This window comes from Macrosteles quadrilineatus, unplaced genomic scaffold, assembly GCF_028750875.1.
Source record: "Macrosteles quadrilineatus isolate MER2022 unplaced genomic scaffold, UCM_ALF_1.0 Scaffold_8__2_contigs__length_117827958, whole genome shotgun sequence".
In the NCBI taxonomy this organism is placed as follows: domain Eukaryota; kingdom Metazoa; phylum Arthropoda; class Insecta; order Hemiptera; family Cicadellidae; genus Macrosteles; species Macrosteles quadrilineatus.
In genome coordinates this window covers 1,574,073-1,597,116 of record NW_026542601.1, presented here as the reverse complement: position 1 = coordinate 1,597,116, position 23,044 = coordinate 1,574,073, and the positions used below count along the sequence as shown (strand labels likewise).

Below are 23,044 nucleotides of genomic sequence, written 5' to 3'. Positions count from 1 at the left end.
TAAAATGTAAATTAATGAAATGTAACTTAATAAAAAATGTAACTTAGTATAATGTAACGTAGTAAAATGTAACTCAGTAAAATGTAACTTAATAAAATGTAACTTAATAAAAAATGTAACTTAATAAAATGTAACTTAATGAAATGTAACCTAATAAAAAATGTAAATTAATAAAATGTTACTTAATAAAATGTAACTTAATAAAAAATGTAACTGAGTAAAATGTAACTTAGGAAAATGTAATTTTGTAAAATGTAACTTAATAAAATGTAACTTAATAAATTGTAACTTAATGAAATGTAACTTAATAAAAAATGTAACTTAGTATAATGTAACGTAGTAAAATGTAACTTAGTAAAATGTAACTTAATAAAATGTTACTTAATAAAAAATGTAAGTAAGTAAAATGTAACTTAGGAAAATGTAATTTAATAAAATGTAACTTAATAAAATGTTACCTAATAAATAATGTAACTGAGTAAAATGTAACTTAGGAATATGTAACTTAGTAAAATGTAACTTAATAAAATGTAACTTAATAAAATGTAACTTAGTGAAAAATGTAACTGAGTAAATTGTAACTTAGTAAAATGTAACTTAATAAAATGTAACTTAATAAAATGTAACTTATTAAAAAATGTAACTTAATAAAATGTAACTTAATAAAATGTAACTTAATAAAAAATGTATCTGAGTAAAATGTAACTTAGTAAAATGTAGCTTAATAAAATGTAACTTAATAAAATGTAACTTAAAAAAATGTAACTTAGTAAAAAATGTAACTGAGTAAATTGTAACTTAGTAAAATGCAACTTAATAAAATGTAACTAAATAAAATGTAACTTAATAAAAAATGTAACTTAATAAAATGTAACTTAATAAAATGTAACTTAATAAAATGTAACTTAATAAAAAATGTAATTGAGTAAAATCTAACTTAGGAAAATTTAATTTAGTAAAATGTAACTTAATAAAATGTAACTTAATAAAATGTAACTTAATAAATTGTAACTTAATGAAATGTAACTTAATAAAATATAACTTATGTAACTTAATAAAAACTTAACTTAAACTTAACCTTAAACCTTTTAACTTAAACTTAAACTTAACTTAAATGTAAATGACTGTAAAATGTAACTTAGTATAATGTAACGTAGTAAAATGTAACTTAGTAAAATGTTACTTAATAAAATGTAAATTAATGAAATGTAACTTAATAAAAAATGTAACTTAGTATAATGTAACGTAGTAAAATGTAACTCAGTAAAATGTAACTTAATAAAATGTAACTTAATAAAAAATGTAACTTAATAAAATGTAACTTAATGAAATGTAACCTAATAAAAAATGTAAATTAATAAAATGTTACTTAATAAAATGTAACTTAATAAAAAATGTAACTGAGTAAAATGTAACTTAGGAAAATGTAATTTTGTAAAATGTAACTTAATAAAATGTAACTTAATAAATTGTAACTTAATGAAATGTAACTTAATAAAAAATGTAACTTAGTATAATGTAACGTAGTAAAATGTAACTTAGTAAAATGTAACTTAATAAAATGTTACTTAATAAAAAATGTAAGTAAGTAAAATGTAACTTAGGAAAATGTAATTTAATAAAATGTAACTTAATAAAATGTTACCTAATAAATAATGTAACTGAGTAAAATGTAACTTAGGAATATGTAACTTAGTAAAATGTAACTTAATAAAATGTAACTTAATAAAATGTAACTTAGTGAAAAATGTAACTGAGTAAATTGTAACTTAGTAAAATGTAACTTAATAAAATGTAACTTAATAAAATGTAACTTAATAAAAAATGTAACTTAATAACATGTAACTTAATAAAATGTAACTTATTAAAAAATGTATCTGAGTAAAATGTAACTTAGTAAAATGTAGCTTAATAAAATGTAACTTAATAAAATGTAACATAATAAAAAATGTAACTTAGTAAAATGTAACTTAGTAAAATGTAACTTAGTAAAATGTAACTTTATTAAATGTAACATAATAAAATGTAACTTAATGAAATGTAACTTAATAAAAAATGTAACTTAGTAAAATGTAATTTAGTAAAATGTAACTTAATAAAATGTAACTTAATAAAAAATGTAACTTAAAAATGTAACTTAATAAAATGCAACTTAATAAAATGTAACTTAATAAAAAATGTAACTGAGTAAAATGTAACTTAGGAAAATGTAATTTAGTAAAATGAAACTTAATAAAATGTAACTTAATAAAATGTAACTTAATGAAATGTAACTTAATAAAAAATGTAACTTAGTATAATGTAACGTAGTAAAATGTAACTTAGTAAAATGTAACTTAATAAAATGTAACTTAATAAAAAATGTAACTTAATAAAATGTAACTTAATGAAATGTAACCTAATAAAAAATGTAACTTAGTAAAATGTAACTTAGGAAAATGTAACTTAATAAAATGTAACTTAATAAAATGTTACTTAATAAAAAATGTAACTTAATAAAATGTAACTTAATAAAATGTAACTTAATAAAATGAAACTTAATAAAAAATGTAACTGAGTAAAATGTAACTTAGGAAAATGTAATTTATTAAAATGTAACTTAATAAAATGTAACTTAATAAATTGTAACTTAATGAAATGTAACTTAATAAAAAATGTAATTTAGTAAAATGTAACTTAATAAAATGTAACTTAATAAATTGTAACTCAATGAAAATAACTTAATAAAAAATGTAACTTAGTATAATGTAACGTAGTAAAATGTAACTTAGTAAAATGTAACTTAATAAAATGTAACTTAATAAAAAATGTAACTTAATAAAATGTAACTTAATAAATTGTAACTTAATGAAATGTAACTTAATAAAATATGTAACTTAGTATAATGTAACGTAGTAAAATGTAACTTAGTAAAATGTTACTTAATAAAATGTAACTTAATGAAATGTAACTTAATGAAATGTAACCTAATAAAAAATGTAACTTAGTAAAATGTAACTTAGGAAAATGTAACTTAATAAAATGTAAATTAATAAAATGTTACTTAATAAAAAATGTAACTTAATTAAATGTTACTTAATAAAATGTAACATAATAAAACATGTAACTGAGTAAAATGTAACTTAGGAAAATGTAATTTAGTAAAATGTAACTTAATAAAATGTAACTTAATAAATTGTAACTTAATGAAATGTAACTTAATAAAAAATGTAACTTAGGAAAATGTAATTTAGTAAAATGTAACTTAATAAAATGTAACTTAATACATTGTAACTTAATGAAATGTAACTTAATAAAAAATGTAACTTAGTATAATGTAACGTAGTAAAATGTAACTTAGTAAAATGTAACTTAATAAAATGTAACTTAATAAAAAATGTAACTTAATAAAATGTAACTTAATGAAATGTAACCTAATAAAAAATGTAACTTAGTAAAATGTAACTTAGGAAAATGTAACTTAATAAAATGTAACTTAATAAAATGTTACTTAATAAATAATGTAACTGAGTAAAGTGTAACTTAGGAATATGTAACTTAGTAAAATGTAACTTTATTAAATGTAACTTAATAAAATGTAACTTAATGAAATGTAACTTAATAAAAAATGTAACTTAGTAAAATGTAATTTAGTAAAATGTAACTTAATAAATTGTAACTTAATAAAATGTAACTTAATAAAAAATGTAACTTAATAAAATGTAACTTAATCAAATGTAACTTAATCAAATGTAACTTAATAAAATGTAACTTAATAAAAAATGTAACTGAGTAAAATGTAACTTAGGAAAATGTAATTTAGTAAAATGTAACTTAATAAAATGTAACTTAATAAATTGTAACTTAATGAAATGTAACTTAATAAAATATGTAACTTAGTATAATGTAACGTAGTTAAATGTAACTTAGTAAAATGAAACTAAAAAATGTAACTTAATGAAATGTAACTTAATAAAAAATGTAACTTAGTATAATGTAACGTAGTGAAATGTAACTTAGTAAAATGTAACTTAATAAAATGTAACTTAATAAAAAATGTAACTTAATAAAATGTAACTTAATGAAATGTAACCTAATAAAAAATGTATCTTTTAAAATGTAACTTAGGAAAATGTAACTTAATAAAATGTTACTTAATAAAAAATGTAACTTAATAAAATGTAACATAATAAAATGGAACTTAATAAAATGAAACTTAATAAAAAATGTAACTGAGTAAAATGTAACTTAGGAAAATGTAATTTATTAAAATGTAACTTAATAAAATGTAACTTAATAAATTGTAACTTAATGAAATGTAACTTAATAAAAAATGTAATTTAATAAAATGTAACTTAATAAAATGTAACTTAATAAATTGTAACTCAATGAAAATAACTTAATAAAAAATGTAACTTAGTATAATGTAACGTAGTAAAATGTAACTTAGTAAAATGTAACTTAATAAAATGTAACTTAATAAAAAATGTAACTTAATAAAATGTAACTTAATAAATTGTAACTTAATGAAATGTAACTTAATAAAATATGTAACTTAGTATAATGTAACGTAGTAAAATGTAACTTAGTAAAATGTTACTTAATAAAATGTAACTTAATGATATGTAACTTAATAAAAAAATGTAACTTAGTATAATGTAACGTAGTAAAATGTAACTTAGTAAAATGTAACTTAATAAAATGTAACTTAATAAACCATGTAACTTAATAAAATGTAACTTAATGAAATGTAACTTAGGAAAATGTAACTTAATAAAATGTAACTTAATAAAATGTTACGTAATAAAAAATGTAACTTAATTAAATGTTACTTAATAAAATGTAACATAATAAAACATGTAACTGAGTAAAATGAAACTTAGGAAAATGTAATTTAGTAAAATGTAACTTAATAAAATGTAACTTAATAAATTGTAACATAATGAAATGTAACTTAATAAAAAATGTAACTTAGGAAAATGTAATTTAGTAAAATGTATTTTAATAAAATGTAACTTAATACATTGTAACTTAATGATATGTAACTTAATAAAAAATGTAACTTAGTATAATGTAACGTAGTAAAATGTAACTTAGTAAAATGTAACTTAATAAAATGTAACTTAATAAAAAATGTAACTTAATAAAATGTAACTTAATGAAATGTAACCTAATAAAAAATGTAACTTAGTAAAATGTAACTTAGGAAAATGTAACTTAATAAAATGTAACTTAATAAAATGTTACTTAATAAATAATGTAACTGAGTAAAGTGAAACTTAGGAATATGTAACTTAGTAAAATGTAACTTTATTAAATGTAACATAATAAAATGTAACTTAATGAAATGTAACTTAATAAAAAAAGTAACTTAGTAAAATGTAACTTAATAAATTGTAACTTAATAAAATGTAACTTAATAAAAAATGTAACTTAATAAAATGTAACTTAATAAAATGTAACTTAATAAAATGTAACTTAATAAAAAATGTAACTGAGTAAAATGTAACTTAGGAAAATGTAATTTAGTAAAATGTAACTTAATAAAATGTAACTTAATAAATTGTAACTTAATGAAATGTAACTTAATAAAATATGTAACTTAGTATAATGTAACGTAGTTAAATGTAACTTAGTAAAATGAAACTTAATAAAATGTAACTTAATGAAATGTAACTTAATAAAAAATGTAACTTAGTATAATGTAACGTAGTAAAATGTAACTTAGTAAAATGTAACTTACATTTTTTATTAAGTTACATTTTATTTAGGTTCATTTTACTAAGTTACATTTTATTAAGTTACATTTTACTAAGTTACATTTTACTAAGTTACATATTTTATTAAATTACATTTTATTAAGTTACATTTTATTAAGTTTTTATTTAACCAAGTTACATTTTATTAGGTTACATTTTATAAAGTTACATTTTATTAAGTTACATTTTACTAAGTTACATTTTACTAAGTTACATTTTACTAAGTTACATTTTTTATTAAGTTACATTTCATTAAGTTACATTTTATTAAGTTACATTTTATTATGTTACATTTTCATAAGTTACATTTTACTAAGTTACATTTTTTATTAAGTTACATTTTATTAAGTTACATTTTATTAAGTTACATTTTATTAAGTTACATTTTTTATTAAGTTACATTTCATTAAGTTACATTTTATTAAGTTACATTTTACTAAGTTACATTTTATTAAGTTACATTTTTCTAAGTTACATTTTACTAAGTTAAATTTTTTATTAAGTTGCATTTTATTAAGTTACATTTTACTAAGTTACATTTTACTAAGTTACATTATACTAAGTTACATTTTTTATTAAGTTACATTTCATTAAGTTACAATTTATTAAGTTACATTTTATTAAGTTACATTTTACTAAGTTACAATTTACTCAGTTACATTTTTTACTAAGTTACATTTTATTAAGTTACATTTTATTAAATTACATTTTATTAAGTTACATTTTACTAAGTTACATTTTACTAAGTTACATTTTTTATTATGTTACATTTTATTAAGTTACATTTTACTAAATTACATTTTACTAAGTTACATTATACTAAGTTACATTTTTTATTAAGTTACATTTTATTAAGATACATTTTATTAAGTTACATTTTATTAAGATACATTATACTAAGTTACATATTTTATTAAATTACATTTTATTAGGTTACATTTTATTAAGTTACATTTTATTAAATTACATTTTACTAAAATACATTTTACACAGTTACATTTTTTACTAAGTTACATTTTATTAAGTTATATTTTATTAAGTTACATTTTACTAAGTTACATTTTATTAGGTTACATTTTATTAAGTTAAATTTTACTAAGTTACATTTTCCTAAGTTACATTTTACTAAGTTACATATTTTATTAAGTTACATTTTATTTAGTTACATTTTATTATGTTACATTTTAATAAGTTACATTTAACTAAGTCATATTTTTTATTAAGTTACATTTTATTAAGTTACATTTTATTAAGTTACATTTTTTATTAAGTTACATTTTATTAAGTTACATTTCATTAAGTTAAATTTTACTAAGTTTTATTTTACTAAGTTACATTTTTTATTAAGTTACATTTCATTAAGTTACATTTTATTAAGTTACATTTGACTAAGTTACATTTTATTAAGTTACATTTTACTAAGTTACATTTTACTAAATTACATTTTTTATTAAGTTACATTTTATTAAGTTACATTTTACTAAGTTACATTTTACTAAGTTACAATTTACTCAGTTACATTTTTTACTAAGTTACATTTTATTAAGTTACATTTTATTAAGCTACATTTTACTAAGTTACATTTTACTAAGTTACATTTTTTATTAAGTTACATTTTATTAAGTTACATTTTACTAAGTGTCATTTTACTAAGTTACATTATACTAAGTTACATTTTTTATTAAGTTACATTTCATTAAGTAACAATTTATTAAGTTACATTTTATTAAGTTACATTTTATTAAGTTACATTTTATTAAGTTACATTTTATTAAGTTACATTTTACTAAGTTACATTTTACTAAGTTACATATTTTATTAAATTTCATTTTATTAAGTTACATTTTATTAAGTTACATTTAACTAAGTTACATTTTATTAGGTTACATTTTATTAAGTAACATTTTATTAAGTTACATTTTACTAAGTTACATTTTACTCAGTTACATTTTTTACTAAGCTACATTTTATTAAGTTACATTTTATTAAGTTACATTTTACTAAGTTACATTTTATTAGATTACATTTTATTAAGTTAGATTTTACTAAGTTACATTTTCCTAAGTTACATTTTACTCAGTTACATTTTTTATTAAGTTACATTTTGAGCCGTGACATGTCCACCTAGCGTCCCACCAATGTCACGCCTCAGTGATTTTTGTATAGTGCGAGTGCTGGCCTTGCGCCGGAACTCAATCGGTTTGGGTCTGGCAGCAGACCTGCAGACTCCGGGGCATTTTCCGCTGTCGGACACTTTTTCGGCAGAAGAACAGCGACTGTCATCGTTTCATGTCAAGTTTTGTGTTTGTAATGTTATATTTGTATCAGTTAACATCTAGTCACATTTTTTACTGTGCTTCATACAAACCAAATTCTTTTAACATGTAATTAAACGGATTGCCAGTCGTCAGATGAGGTCCCGGATGGGAGGCTTGGTTCGGCTGCTGTCTTCGGAGAGGGTCGCCCGGGGGAACATAACATCTTCTTCCTCCTCGGGCTGCCAATGGCCCAGCTTCTCCGGGGACCATTAGGCCACCATCCGCCCTCTACCACCACCGCCTGCCACCAACAAGGACTACTGTGTATTGTGCCGCCATGAACCGCAAGTGTTTTGGACTGATTAAAATTTTTAAAGATTTCTATAAAAAAAAGGGGGCCCCTAAATTATTTATTATCTGTTATTTATTTATAGTAATTTATTAGATTGTTGATTTATTTAAAGTTTAAAGCAGTATTTACAGTTACCATCTTTTAAATTATTCATAGTTAGGCCTAATTTTTTCAGTCACAGTTACCGTCCAATTTAAATTTTGTTAGGTCAATTTTGTATTTACTGGTACCAGTTTGTAAGTTCAGGAGGGTAGATATAAATTCATTTTGCTTTAAAATTTCTGAGAAAGAGATTATTTAAAAGAAATTCTTTGGATGGATGGAATTTGTTGTTTGTTGTTATTGTTAATTTTGAAAATTATAGGCTTTGTTGACAACTGTTTGTTTTTTTATGTTCACCCACGGCCTTTCACTTTTGTTAGGGATGTGGGGCGGCCACTCGCACTGTCACTATGGGGGGCATGCTTCCAATAGTTGTTCGTCTGGGGGCGGTGCGAGGGGTCGGCTCAATTTTATTAAGTTACATTTAATATGTTACATTTTCCTAAGTTACATTTTACTAAGTTACATTTTTTATTAAGTTACATTTCATTAAGTTACAATTTATTAAGTTACATTTTTCTAAGTTACATTTTACTAAGTTACATTTTTTATTAAGTTACATTTTATTAAGTTACATTTTACTAAGTTACATTTTACTAAGTTACATTATACTAAGTTACATTTTTATTAAGTTACATTTCATTAAGTTACAATTTATTAAGTTACATTTTATTAAGTTACATTTTACTAAGTTACAATTTACTCAGTTACATTTTTTACTAAGTTACATTTTATTAAGTTACATTTTATTAAGTTACATTTTATTAAGTTACATTTTACTAAGTTACATTTTACTAAGTTACATTTTTTATTATGTTACATTTTATTAAGTTACATTTTACTAAATTACATTTTACTAAGTTACATTATACTAAGTTACATTTTTATTTAGTTACATTTCATTAAGTTACTATTTATTAAGTTACATTTTATTAAGTTACATTTTACTAAATTACATTTTCCTAAGTTACATTTTACTCAGTTACATTTTTTATTAAGTTACATTTTATTAAGATACATTTTATTAAGTTACATTTTATTAAGTTACATTATACTAAGTTACATATTTTATTAAATTACATTGTACTAAAATACATTTTACACAGTTACATTTTTTACTAAGTTACATTTTATTAAGTTACATTTTATTAAGTTACATTTTACTAAGTTACATTTTATTAGGTTACATTTTATTAAGTTAAATTTTACTAAGTTACATTTTCCTAAGTTACATTTTACTCAGTTACATATTTTATTAAGTTACATTTTATTTAGTTACATTTTATTATGTTACATTTTCCTAAGTTACATTTTACTAAGTTATATTTTTTATTAAGTTACATTTTATTAAGTTACATTTTATTAAGTTACATTTTTTATTAAGTTACATTTTATTAAGTTACATTTTATTAAGTTAAATTTTACTAAGTTTTATTTTACTAAGTTACATTTTTTATTAAGTTACATTTCATTAAGTTACATTTTATTAAGTTACATTTGACTAAGTTACATTTTATTAAGTTACATTTTACTAAGTTACATTTTACTAAGTTACATTTTTTATTAAGTTACATTTTATTAAGTTACATTTTACTAAGTTACATTTTACTAAGTTACAATTTACTCAGTTACATTTTTTACTAAGTTACATTTTATTAAGTTACATTTTATTAAGCTACATTTTACTAAGTTACATTTTACTAAGTTACATTTTTTATTAAGTTACATTTTATTAAGTTACATTTTACTAAGTGTCATTTTACTAAGTTACATTATACTAAGTTACATTTTTTATTAAGTTACATTTCATTAAGTTACAATTTATTAAGTTACATTTTATTAAGTTACATTTTATTAAGTTACATTTTATTAAGTTACATTTTATTAAGTTACATTTTACTAAGTTACATTTTACTAAGTTACATATTTTATTAAATTTCATTTTATTAAGTTACATTTTATTAAGTTACATTTAACTAAGTTACATTTTATTAGGTTACATTTTATTAAGTAACATTTTATTAAGTTACATTTTACTAAGTTACATTTTACTCAGTTACATTTTTTACTAAGCTACATTTTATTAAGTTACATTTTATTAAGTTACATTTTACTAAGTTACATTTTATTAGATTACATTTTATTAAGTTAGATTTTACTAAGTTACATTTTCCTAAGTTACATTTTACTCAGTTACATTTTTTATTAAGTTACATTTTGAGCCGTGACATGTCCACCTAGCGTCCCACCAATGTCACGCCTCAGTGATTTTTGTATAGTGCGAGTGCTGGCCTTGCGCCGGAACTCAATCGGTTTGGGTCTGGCAGCAGACCTGCAGACTCCGGGGCATTTTCCGCTGTCGGACACTTTTTCGGCAGAAGAACAGCGACTGTCATCGTTTCATGTCAAGTTTTGTGTTTGTAATGTTATATTTGTATCAGTTAACATCTAGTCACATTTTTTACTGTGCTTCATACAAACCAAATTCTTTTAACATGTAATTAAACGGATTGCCAGTCGTCAGATGAGGTCCCGGATGGGAGGCTTGGTTCGGCTGCTGTCTTCGGAGAGGGTCGCCCGGGGGAACATAACATCTTCTTCCTCCTCGGGCTGCCAATGGCCCAGCTTCTCCGGGGACCATTAGGCCACCATCCGCCCTCTACCACCACCGCCTGCCACCAACAAGGACTACTGTGTATTGTGCCGCCAAGAACCGCAAGTGTTTTGGACTGATTAAAATTTTTAAAGATTTCTATAAAAAAAAGGGGGCCCCTAAATTATTTATTATCTGTTATTTATTTATAGTAATTTATTAGATTGTTGATTTATTTAAAGTTTAAAGCAGTATTTACAGTTACCATCTTTTAAATTATTCATAGTTAGGCCTAATTTTTTCAGTCACAGTTACCGTCCAATTTAAATTTTGTTAGGTCAATTTTGTATTTACTGGTACCAGTTTGTAAGTTCAGGAGGGTAGATATAAATTCATTTTGCTTTAAAATTTCTGAGAAAGAGATTATTTAAAAGAAATTCTTTGGATGGATGGAATTTGTTGTTTGTTGTTATTGTTAATTTTGAAAGTTATAGGCTTTGTTGACAACTGTTTGTTTTTTTATGTTCACCCACGGCCTTTCACTTTTGTTAGGGATGTGGGGCGGCCACTCGCACTGTCACTATGGGGGGCATGCTTCCAATAGTTGTTCGTCTGGGGGCGGTGCGAGGGGTCGGCTCAATTTTATTAAGTTACATTTAATATGTTACATTTTCCTAAGTTACATTTTACTAAGTTACATTTTTTATTAAGTTACATTTCATTAAGTTACAATTTATTAAGTTACATTTAATTAAGTTACATTTTACTAAGTTTTATTTTACTAAGTTACATTTTTTATTAAGTTACATTTCATTAAGTTACATTTTATTAAGTTACATTTTACTAAGTTACATTTTATTAAGTTACATTTTACTAAGTTACATTTTACTAAGTTAAATTTTTTAATGAGTTACATTTTATTAAGTTACATTTTACTAAGTTACATTTTACTAAGTTACATTATACTAAGTTACATTTTTTATTAAGTTACATTTCATTAAGTTACAATTTATTAAGTTACATTTTATTAAGTTACATTTTACTAAATTCATTTTCCTAAGTTACATTTTACTCAGTTACATTTTTTATTAAGTTACATTTTATTAAGTTACATTTTATCAAGTTACATTTTATTAAGTTACATTTTACTAAGTTACATTTTACTAAGTTACATATTTTATTAAATTACATTTTATTAAGTTACATTTTATTAAGTTACATTTAACCAAGTTACATTTTATTAGGTTACATTTTATTAAGTTACATTTTATTAAGTTACATTTTACTAAGTTACATTTTACTAAGTTACATTTTACTAAGTTACATTTTTTATTAAGTTACATTTCATTAAGTTACATTTTATTAAGTTACATTTCATAAATTACATTTTATTAAGTTACATTTTATTATGTTACATTTTCATAAGTTACATTTTACTAAGTTACATTTTTTATTAAGTTACATTTTATTAAGTTACATTTTATTAAGTTACATTTTATTAAGTTAAATTTTTTATTAAGTTACATTTCATTAAGTTACATTTTATTAAGTTACATTTTACTAAGTTACATTTAATTAAGTTACATTTTTCTAAGTTACATTTTACTAAGTTACATTTTTTATTAAGTTACATTTTATTAAGTTACATTTTACTAAGTTACATTTTACTAAGTTACATTATACTAAGTTACATTTTTTATTAAGTTACATTTCATTAAGTTTCAATTTATTAAGTTACATTTTATTAAGTTACATTTTACTAAGTTACAATTTACTCAGTTACATTTTTTACTAAGTTACATTTTATTAAGTTACATTTTATTAAGTTACATTTTACTAAGTTACATTTTACTAAGTTACATTTTTTATTATGTTACATTTTATTAAGTTACATTTTACTAAGTTACATTTTACTAAGTTACATTATACTAAGTTACATTTTTTAATTAGTTACATTTCATTAAGTTACATTTTACTAAATTACATTTTCCTAAGTTACATTTTACTCAGTTACATTTTTTATTAAGTTACATTTTATTAAGATACATTTTATTAAGTTACATTTTATTAAGTTACATTTTACTAAGTTACATTATACTAAGTTACATATTTTATTAAATTACATTTTATTAAGTTACATTTTATTAAGTTACATTTAACTAAGTTACATTTTATTAGGTTACATTTTATTAAGTTACATTTTATTAAATTACATTTTACACAGTTGCATTTTTTACTAAGTTACATTTTATTAGGTTACATTTTATTAAGTTAAATTTTACTAAGTTACATTTTCCTAAGTTACATTTTACTCAGTTACATATTTTATTAAGTTTATTTTATTAAGTTACATTTTATTATGTTACATTTTCCTAAGTTACATTTTACTAAGTTATATTTTTTATTAAGTTACATTTTATTAAGTTACATTTTATTAAGTTACATTTTTTATTAAGTTACATTTTATTAAGTTACATTTTATTAAGTTACATTTTACTAAGTTTTATTTTACTAAATTACATTTTTTATTAAGTTACATTTCATTAAGTTACATTTTATTAAGTTACATTTTACTAAGTTACATTTTATTAAGTTACATTTTACTAAGTTACATTTTACTAAGTTAAATTTTTTATTAAGTTACATTTTATTAAGTTACATTTTACTAAGTTACATTTTACTAAGTTACATTATACTAAGTTAAATTTTTTATTAAGTTACATTTCATTAAGTTACAATTTATTAAGTTACATTTTACAAAGTTACATTTTACTAAGTTACAATTTACTCAGTTACATTTTTTACTAAGTTACATTTTATTAAGTTACATTTTATTAAGCTACATTTTACTAAGTTACATTTTACTAAGTTACATTTTTTATTAAGTTACATTTTATTAAGTTACATTTTACTAAGTTACATTTTACTAAGTCACATTATACTAAGTTACATTTTTTATTAAGTTACATTTCATTAAGTTACAATTTATTAAGTTACATTTTATTAAGTTACATTTTAATAAATTACATTTTCCTAAGTTACATTTTACTCAGTTACATTTTTTATTAAGTTACATTTTATTAAGTTACATTTTATTAAGTTACATTTTATTAAGTTACATTTTACTAAGTTACATTTTACTAAGTTACATATTTTATTAAATTTCATTTTATTAAGTTACATTTTATTAAGTTACATTTTAATAAATTACATTTTCCTAAGTTACATTTTACTCAGTTACATTTTTTATTAAGTTACATTTTATTAAGTTACATTTTATTAAGTTACATTTTATTAAGTTACATTTTACTAAGTTTTATTTTACTAAGTTACATTTTTTATTAAGTTACATTTCATTAAGTTACATTTTATTAAGTTACATTTTACTAAGTTACATTTTACTAAGTTACATTTTTTATTAAGTTACATTTTATTAAGTTACATTTTACTAAGTTACATTTTACTAAGTTACATTATACTAAGTTACATTTTTTATTAAGTTACATTTCATTAAGTTACAATTTATTAAGTTACATTTTATTAAGTTACATTTTACTAAGTTACAATTTACTCAGTTACATTTTTTACTAAGTTACATTTTATTAAGTTACATTTTATTAAGTTACATTTTACTATGTTACATTTTACTAAGTTACATTTTTTATTAAGTTACATTTTATTAAGTTACATTTTACTAAGTTACATTTTACTAAGTTACATTATACTAAGTTACATTTTTTATTTAGTTACATTTCATTAAGTTACAATTTATTAAGTTACATTTTATTAAGTTACATTTTACTAAATTACATTTTCCTAAGTTACATTTTACTCAGTCACATTTTTTATTAAGTTACATTTTATTAAGATACATTTTATTAAGTTACATTTTACTAAGTTACATTTTACTAAGTTACATATTTTATTAAATTACATTTTATTAAGTTACATTTTATTAAGTTACATTTAACTAAGTTACATTTTATTAGGTTACATTTTATTAAGTTACATTTTATTAAATTACATTTTACTAAGTTACAATTTACTCAGTTACATTTTTTACTAAGTTACATTTTATTAAGTTACATTTTATTAAGTTACATTTTACTAAGTTACATTTTACTAAGTTACATTTTTTATTATGTTACATTTTATTAAGTTACATTTTACTAAGTTACATTTTACTAAGTTACATTATACTAAGTGACATTTTTTATTTAGTTACATTTCATTAAGTTACAATTTATTAAGTTACATTTTATTAAGTTACATTTTACTAAATTACATTTTCCTAAGTTACATTTTACTCAGTTACATTTTTTATTAAGTTACATTTTATTAAGATACATTTTATTAAGTTACATTTTATTAAGTTACATTTAATTAAGTTACATTTTACTAAGTTTTATTTTACTAAGTTACATTTTTTATTAAGTTACATTTCATTAAGTTACATTTTATTAAGTTACATTTTACTAAGTTACATTTTATTAAGTTACATTTTACTAAGTTACATTTTACTAAGTTAAATTTTTTAATGAGTTACATTTTATTAAGTTACATTTTACTAAGTTACATTTTACTAAGTTACATTATACTAAGTTACATTTTTTATTAAGTTACATTTCATTAAGTTACAATTTATTAAGTTACATTTTATTAAGTTACATTTTACTAAATTCATTTTCCTAAGTTACATTTTACTCAGTTACATTTTTTATTAAGTTACATTTTATTAAGTTACATTTTATTAAGTTACATTTAACCAAGTTACATTTTATTAGGTTACATTTTATTAAGTTACATTTTATTAAGTTACATTTTACTAAGTTACATTTTACTAAGTTACATTTTACTAAGTTACATTTTTTATTAAGTTACATTTCATTAAGTTACATTTTATTAAGTTACATTTCATAAATTACATTTTATTAAGTTACATTTCATTGTTACATTTTATTAAGTTACATTTCATAAATTACATTTTATTAAGTTACATTTTATTATGTTACATTTTCATAAGTTACATTTTACTAAGTTACATTTTTTATTAAGTTACATTTTATTAAGTTACATTTTATTAAGTTACATTTTATTAAGATAAATTTTTCATTAAGTTACATTTCATTAAGTTACATTTTATTAAGTTACATTTTACTAAGTTACATTTAATTAAGTTACATTTTTCTAAGTTACATTTTACTAAGTTACATTTTTTATTAAGTTACATTTTATTAAGTTACATTTTACTAAGTTACATTTTACTAAGTTACATTATACTAAGTTACATTTTTTATTAAGTTACATTTCATTAAGTTTCAATTTATTAAGTTACATTTTATTAAGTTACATTTTACTAAGTTACAATTTACTCAGTTACATTTTTTACTAAGTTACATTTTATTAAGTTACATTTTATTAAGTTACATTTTACTAAGTTACATTTTACTAAGTTACATTTTTTATTATGTTACATTTTATTAAGTTACATTTTACTAAGTTACATTTTACTAAGTTACATTATACTAAGTTACATTTTTTATTTAGTTACATTTCATTAAGTTACAATTTATTAAGTTACATTTTATTAAGTTACATTTTACTAAATTACATTTTCCTAAGTTACATTTTACTCAGTTACATTTTTTATTAAGTTACATTTTATTAAGATACATTTTATTAAGTTACATTTTATTAAGTTACATTTTATTAAGTTACATTTTACTAAGTTACATTATACTAAGTTACATATTTTATTAAATTACATTTTATTAAGTTACATTTTATTAAGTTACATTTAACTAAGTTACATTTTATTAGGTTACATTTTATTAAGTTACATTTTATTAAATTACATTTTACTAAAATACATTTTACACAGTTACATTTTTTACTAAGTTACATTTTATTAGGTTACATTTTATTAAGTTAAATTTTACTAAGTTACATTTTCCTAAGTTACATTTTACTCAGTTACATATTTTATTAAGTTTATTTTATTAAGTTACATTTTATTATGTTACATTTTCCTAAGTTACATTTTACTAAGTTATATTTTTTATTAAGTTACATTTTATTAAGTTACATTTTATTAAGTTACATTTTTTATTAAGTTACATTTTATTAAGTTACATTTTATTAAGTTACATTTTACTAAGTTTTATTTTACTAAATTACATTTTTTATTAAGTTACATTTCATTAAGTTACATTTTATTAAGTTACATTTTACTAAGTTACATTTTATTGAGTTACATTTTACTAAGTTACATTTTACTAAGTTAAATTTTTTATTAAGTTACATTTTATTAAGTTACATTTTACTAAGTTACATTTTACTAAGTTACATTATACTAAGTTAAATTTTTTATTAAGTTACATTTCATTAAGTTACAATTTATTAAGTTACATTTTACAAAGTTACATTTTACTAAGTTACAATTTACTCAGTTACATTTTTTACTAAGTTACATTTTATTAAGTTACATTTTATTAAGCTACATTTTACTAAGTTACATTTTACTAAGTTACATTTTTTATTAAGTTACATTTTATTAAGTTACATTTTACTAAGTTACATTTTACTAAGTCACATTATACTAAGTTACATTTTTTATTAAGTTACATTTCATTAAGTTACAATTTATTAAGTTACATTTTATTAAGTTACATTTTAATAAATTACATTTTCCTAAGTTACATTTTACTCAGTTACATTTTTTATTAAGTTACATTTTATTAAGTTACATTTTATTAAGTTACATTTTATTAAGTTACATTTTACTAAGTTACATTTTACTAAGTTACATATTTTATTAAATTTCATTTTATTAAGTTACATTTTATTAAGTTACATTTTAATAAATTACATTTTCCTAAGTTACATTTTACTCAGTTACATTTTTTATTAAGTTACATTTTATTAAGTTACATTTTATTAAGTTACATTTTATTAAGTTACATTTTACTAAGTTTTATTTTACTAAGTTACATTTTTTATTAAGTTACATTTCATTAAGTTACATTTTATTAAGTTACATTTTACTAAGTTACATTTTACTAAGTTACATTTTTTATTAAGTTACATTTTATTAAGTTACATTTTACTAAGTTACATTTTACTAAGTTACATTATACTAAGTTACATTTTTTATTAAGTTACATTTCATTAAGTTACAATTTATTAAGTTACATTTTATTAAGTTACATTATACTAAGTTACATTTTTTATTAAGTTACATTTTATTAAGATACATTTTATTAAGTTACATTTTACTAAGTTACATTTTACTAAGTTACATATTTTATTAAATTACATTTTATTAAGTTACATTTTATTAAGTTACATTTAACTAAGTTACATTTTATTAGGTTACATTTTATTAAGTTACATTTTATTAAATTACATTTTACTAAGTTACAATTTACTCAGTTACATTTTTTACTAAGTTACATTTTATTAAGTTACATTTTATTAAGTTACATTTTACTAAGTTACATTTTACTAAGTTACATTTTTATTATGTTACATTTTATTAAGTTACATTTTACTAAGTTACATTTTACTAAGTTACATTATACTAAGTTACATTTTTTATTTAGTTACATTTCATTAAGTTACAATTTATTAAGTTACATTTTATTAAGTTACATTTTACTAAATTACATTTTCCTAAGTTACATTTTACTCAGTTACATTTTTTATTAAGTTACATTTTATTAAGATACATTTTATTAAGTTACATTTTATTAAGTTACATTTTACTAAGTTACATTATACTAAGTTACATATTTTATTAAATTACATTTTATTAAGTTACATTTTATTAAGTTACATTTAACTAAGTTACATTTTATTAGGTTACATTTTATTAAGTTACATTTTATTAAATTACATTTTACTAAAATACATTTTACACAGTTACATTTTTTACTAAGTTACATTTTATTAGGTTACATTTTATTAAGTTAAATTTTACTAAGTTACATTTTCCTAAGTTACATTTTACTCAGTTACATATTTTATTAAGTTTATTTTATTAAGTTACATTTTATTATGTTACATTTTCCTAAGTTACATTTTACTAAGTTATATTTTTTATTAAGTTACATTTTATTAAGTTACATTTTATTAAGTTACATTTTTTATTAAGTTACATTTTATTAAGTTACATTTTATTAAGTTACATTTTACTAAGTTTTATTTTACTAAATTACATTTTTTATTAAGTTACATTTCATTAAGTTACATTTTATTAAGTTACATTTTACTAAGTTACATTTTATTAAGTTACATTTTACTAAGTTACATTTTACTAAGTTAAATTTTTTATTAAGTTACATTTTATTAAGTTACATTTTACTAAGTTACATTTTACTAAGTTACATTATACTAAGTTAAATTTTTTATTAAGTTACATTTCATTAAGTTACAATTTATTAAGTTACATTTTACAAAGTTACATTTTACTAAGTTACAATTTACTCAGTTACATTTTTTACTAAGTTACATTTTATTAAGTTACATTTTATTAAGCTACATTTTACTAAGTTACATTTTACTAAGTTACATTTTTTATTAAGTTACATTTTATTAAGTTACATTTTACAAAGTTACATTTTACTAAGTTACAATTTACTCAGTTACATTTTTTACTAAGTTACATTTTATTAAGTTACATTTTATTAAGTTACATTTTTTATTAAGTTACATTTTATTAAGTTACATTTTATTAAGTTACATTTTACTAAGTTTTATTTTACTAAATTACATTTTTTATTAAGTTACATTTCATTAAGTTACATTTTATTAAGTTACATTTTACTAAGTTACATTTTATTGAGTTACATTTTACTAAGTTACATTTTACTAAGTTAAATTTTTTATTAAGTTACATTTTATTAAGTTACATTTTACTAAGTTACATTTTACTAAGTTACATTATACTAAGTTAAATTTTTTATTAAGTTACATTTCATTAAGTTACAATTTATTAAGTTACATTTTACAAAGTTACATTTTACTAAGTTACAATTTACTCAGTTACATTTTTTACTAAGTTACATTTTATTAAGTTACATTTTATTAAGCTACATTTTACTAAGTTACATTTTACTAAGTTACATTTTTTATTAAGTTACATTTTATTAAGTTACATTTTACTAAGTTACATTTTACTAAGTCACATTATACTAAGTTACATTTTTTATTAAGTTACATTTCATTAAGTTACAATTTATTAAGTTACATTTTATTAAGTTACATTTTAATAAATTACATTTTCCTAAGTTACATTTTACTCAGTTACATTTTTTATTAAGTTACATTTTATTAAGTTACATTTTATTAAGTTACATTTTATTAAGTTACATTTTACTAAGTTACATTTTACTAAGTTACATATTTTATTAAATTTCATTTTATTAAGTTACATTTTATTAAGTTACATTTTAATAAATTACATTTTCCTAAGTTACATTTTACTCAGTTACATTTTTTATTAAGTTACATTTTATTAAGTTACATTTTATTAAGTTACATTTTATTAAGTTACATTTTACTAAGTTTTATTTTACTAAGTTACATTTTTTATTAAGTTACATTTCATTAAGTTACATTTTATTAAGTTACATTTTACTAAGTTACATTTTACTAAGTTACATTTTTTATTAAGTTACATTTTATTAAGTTACATTTTACTAAGTTACATTTTACTAAGTTACATTATACTAAGTTACATTTTTTATTAAGTTACATTTCATTAAGTTACAATTTATTAAGTTACATTTTATTAAGTTACATTTTACTAAGTTACAATTTACTCAGTTACATTTTTTACTAAGTTACATTTTATTAAGTTACATTTTATTAAGTTACATTTTACTATGTTACATTTTACTAAGTTACATTTTTTATTAAGTTACATTTTATTAAGTTACATTTTACTAAGTTACATTTTACTAAGTTACATTATACTAAGTTACATTTTTTATTTAGTTACATTTCATTAAGTTACAATTTATTAAGTTACATTTTATTAAGTTACATTTTACTAAATTACATTTTCCTAAGTTACATTTTACTCAGTCACATTTTTTATTAAGTTACATTTTATTAGGATACATTTTATTAAGTTACATTTTACTAAGTTACATTTTACTAAGTTACATATTTTATTAAATTACATTTTATTAAGTTACATTTTATTAAGTTACATTTAACTAAGTTACATTTTATTAGGTTACATTTTATTAAGTTACATTTTATTAAATTACATTTTACTAAGTTACAATTTACTCAGTTACATTTTTTACTAAGTTACATTTTATTAAGTTACATTTTATTAAGTTACATTTTACTAAGTTACATTTTACTAAGTTACATTTTTATTATGTTACATTTTATTAAGTTACATTTTACTAAGTTACATTTTACTAAGTTACATTATACTAAGTTACATTTTTTATTTAGTTACATTTCATTAAGTTACAATTTATTAAGTTACATTTTATTAAGTTACATTTTACTAAATTACATTTTCCTAAGTTACATTTTACTCAGTTACATTTTTTATTAAGTTACATTTTATTAAGATACATTTTATTAAGTTACATTTTATTAAGTTACATTTTACTAAGTTACATTATACTAAGTTACATATTTTATTAAATTACATTTTATTAAGTTACATTTTATTAAGTTACATTTAACTAAGTTACATTTTATTAGGTTACATTTTATTAAGTTACATTTTATTAAATTACATTTTACTAAAATACATTTTACACAGTTACATTTTTTACTAAGTTACATTTTATTAGGTTACATTTTATTAAGTTAAATTTTACTAAGTTACATTTTCCTAAGTTACATTTTACTCAGTTACATATTTTATTAAGTTTATTTTATTAAGTTACATTTTATTATGTTACATTTTCCTAAGTTACATTTTACTAAGTTATATTTTTTATTAAGTTACATTTTATTAAGTTACATTTTATTAAGTTACATTTTTTATTAAGTTACATTTTATTAAGTTACATTTTATTAAGTTACATTTTACTAAGTTTTATTTTACTAAATTACATTTTTTATTAAGTTACATTTCATTAAGTTACATTTTATTAAGTTACATTTTACTAAGTTACATTTTATTAAGTTACATTTTACTAAGTTACATTTTACTAAGTTAAATTTTTTATTAAGTTACATTTTATTAAGTTACATTTTACTAAGTTACATTTTACTAAGTTACATTATACTAAGTTAAATTTTTTATTAAGTTACATTTCATTAAGTTACAATTTATTAAGTTACATTTTACAAAGTTACATTTTACTAAGTTACAATTTACTCAGTTACATTTTTTACTAAGTTACATTTTATTAAGTTACATTTTATTAAGCTACATTTTACTAAGTTACATTTTACTAAGTTACATTTTTTATTAAGTTACATTTTATTAAGTTACATTTTACTAAGTTACATTTTACTAAGGCACATTATACTAAGTTACATTTTTTATTAAGTTACATTTCATTAAGTTACAATTTATTAAGTTACATTTTATTAAGTTACATTTTAATAAATTACATTTTCCTAAGTTACATTTTACTCAGTTACATTTTTTATTAAGTTACATTTTATTAAGTTACATTTTATTAAGTTACATTTTATTAAGTTACATTTTACTAAGTTACATTTTACTAAGTTACATATTTTATTAAATTTCATTTTATTAAGTTACATTTTATTAAGTTACATTTTAATAAATTACATTTTCCTAAGTTACATTTTACTCAGTTACATTTTTTATTAAGTTACATTTTATTAAGTTACATTTTATTAAGTTACATTTTATTAAGTTACATTTTACTAAGTTTTATTTTACTAAGTTACATTTTTTATTAAGTTACATTTCATTAAGTTACATTTTATTAAGTTACATTTTACTAAGTTACATTTTACTAAGTTACATTTTTTATTAAGTTACATTTTATTA

General features: G+C 18.8%; 1 protein-coding gene across 1 annotated transcript in view; it reads right to left on the bottom strand.

The window, feature by feature from the left end:
* Window positions 1-8,021, bottom strand: part of LOC128999446 (cysteine-rich motor neuron 1 protein-like) — a 163,361-nt gene extending 155,340 nt beyond the window's left edge. The window contains exon 1 of the mRNA XM_054425977.1: window positions 7,958-8,021. Within this exon, the coding sequence (XP_054281952.1) occupies window positions 7,958-8,021 (64 nt within the window). The remainder of the gene's footprint in view (window positions 1-7,957) is intronic.
* Between the last annotated feature and the right edge of the window lie 15,023 nt (window positions 8,022-23,044).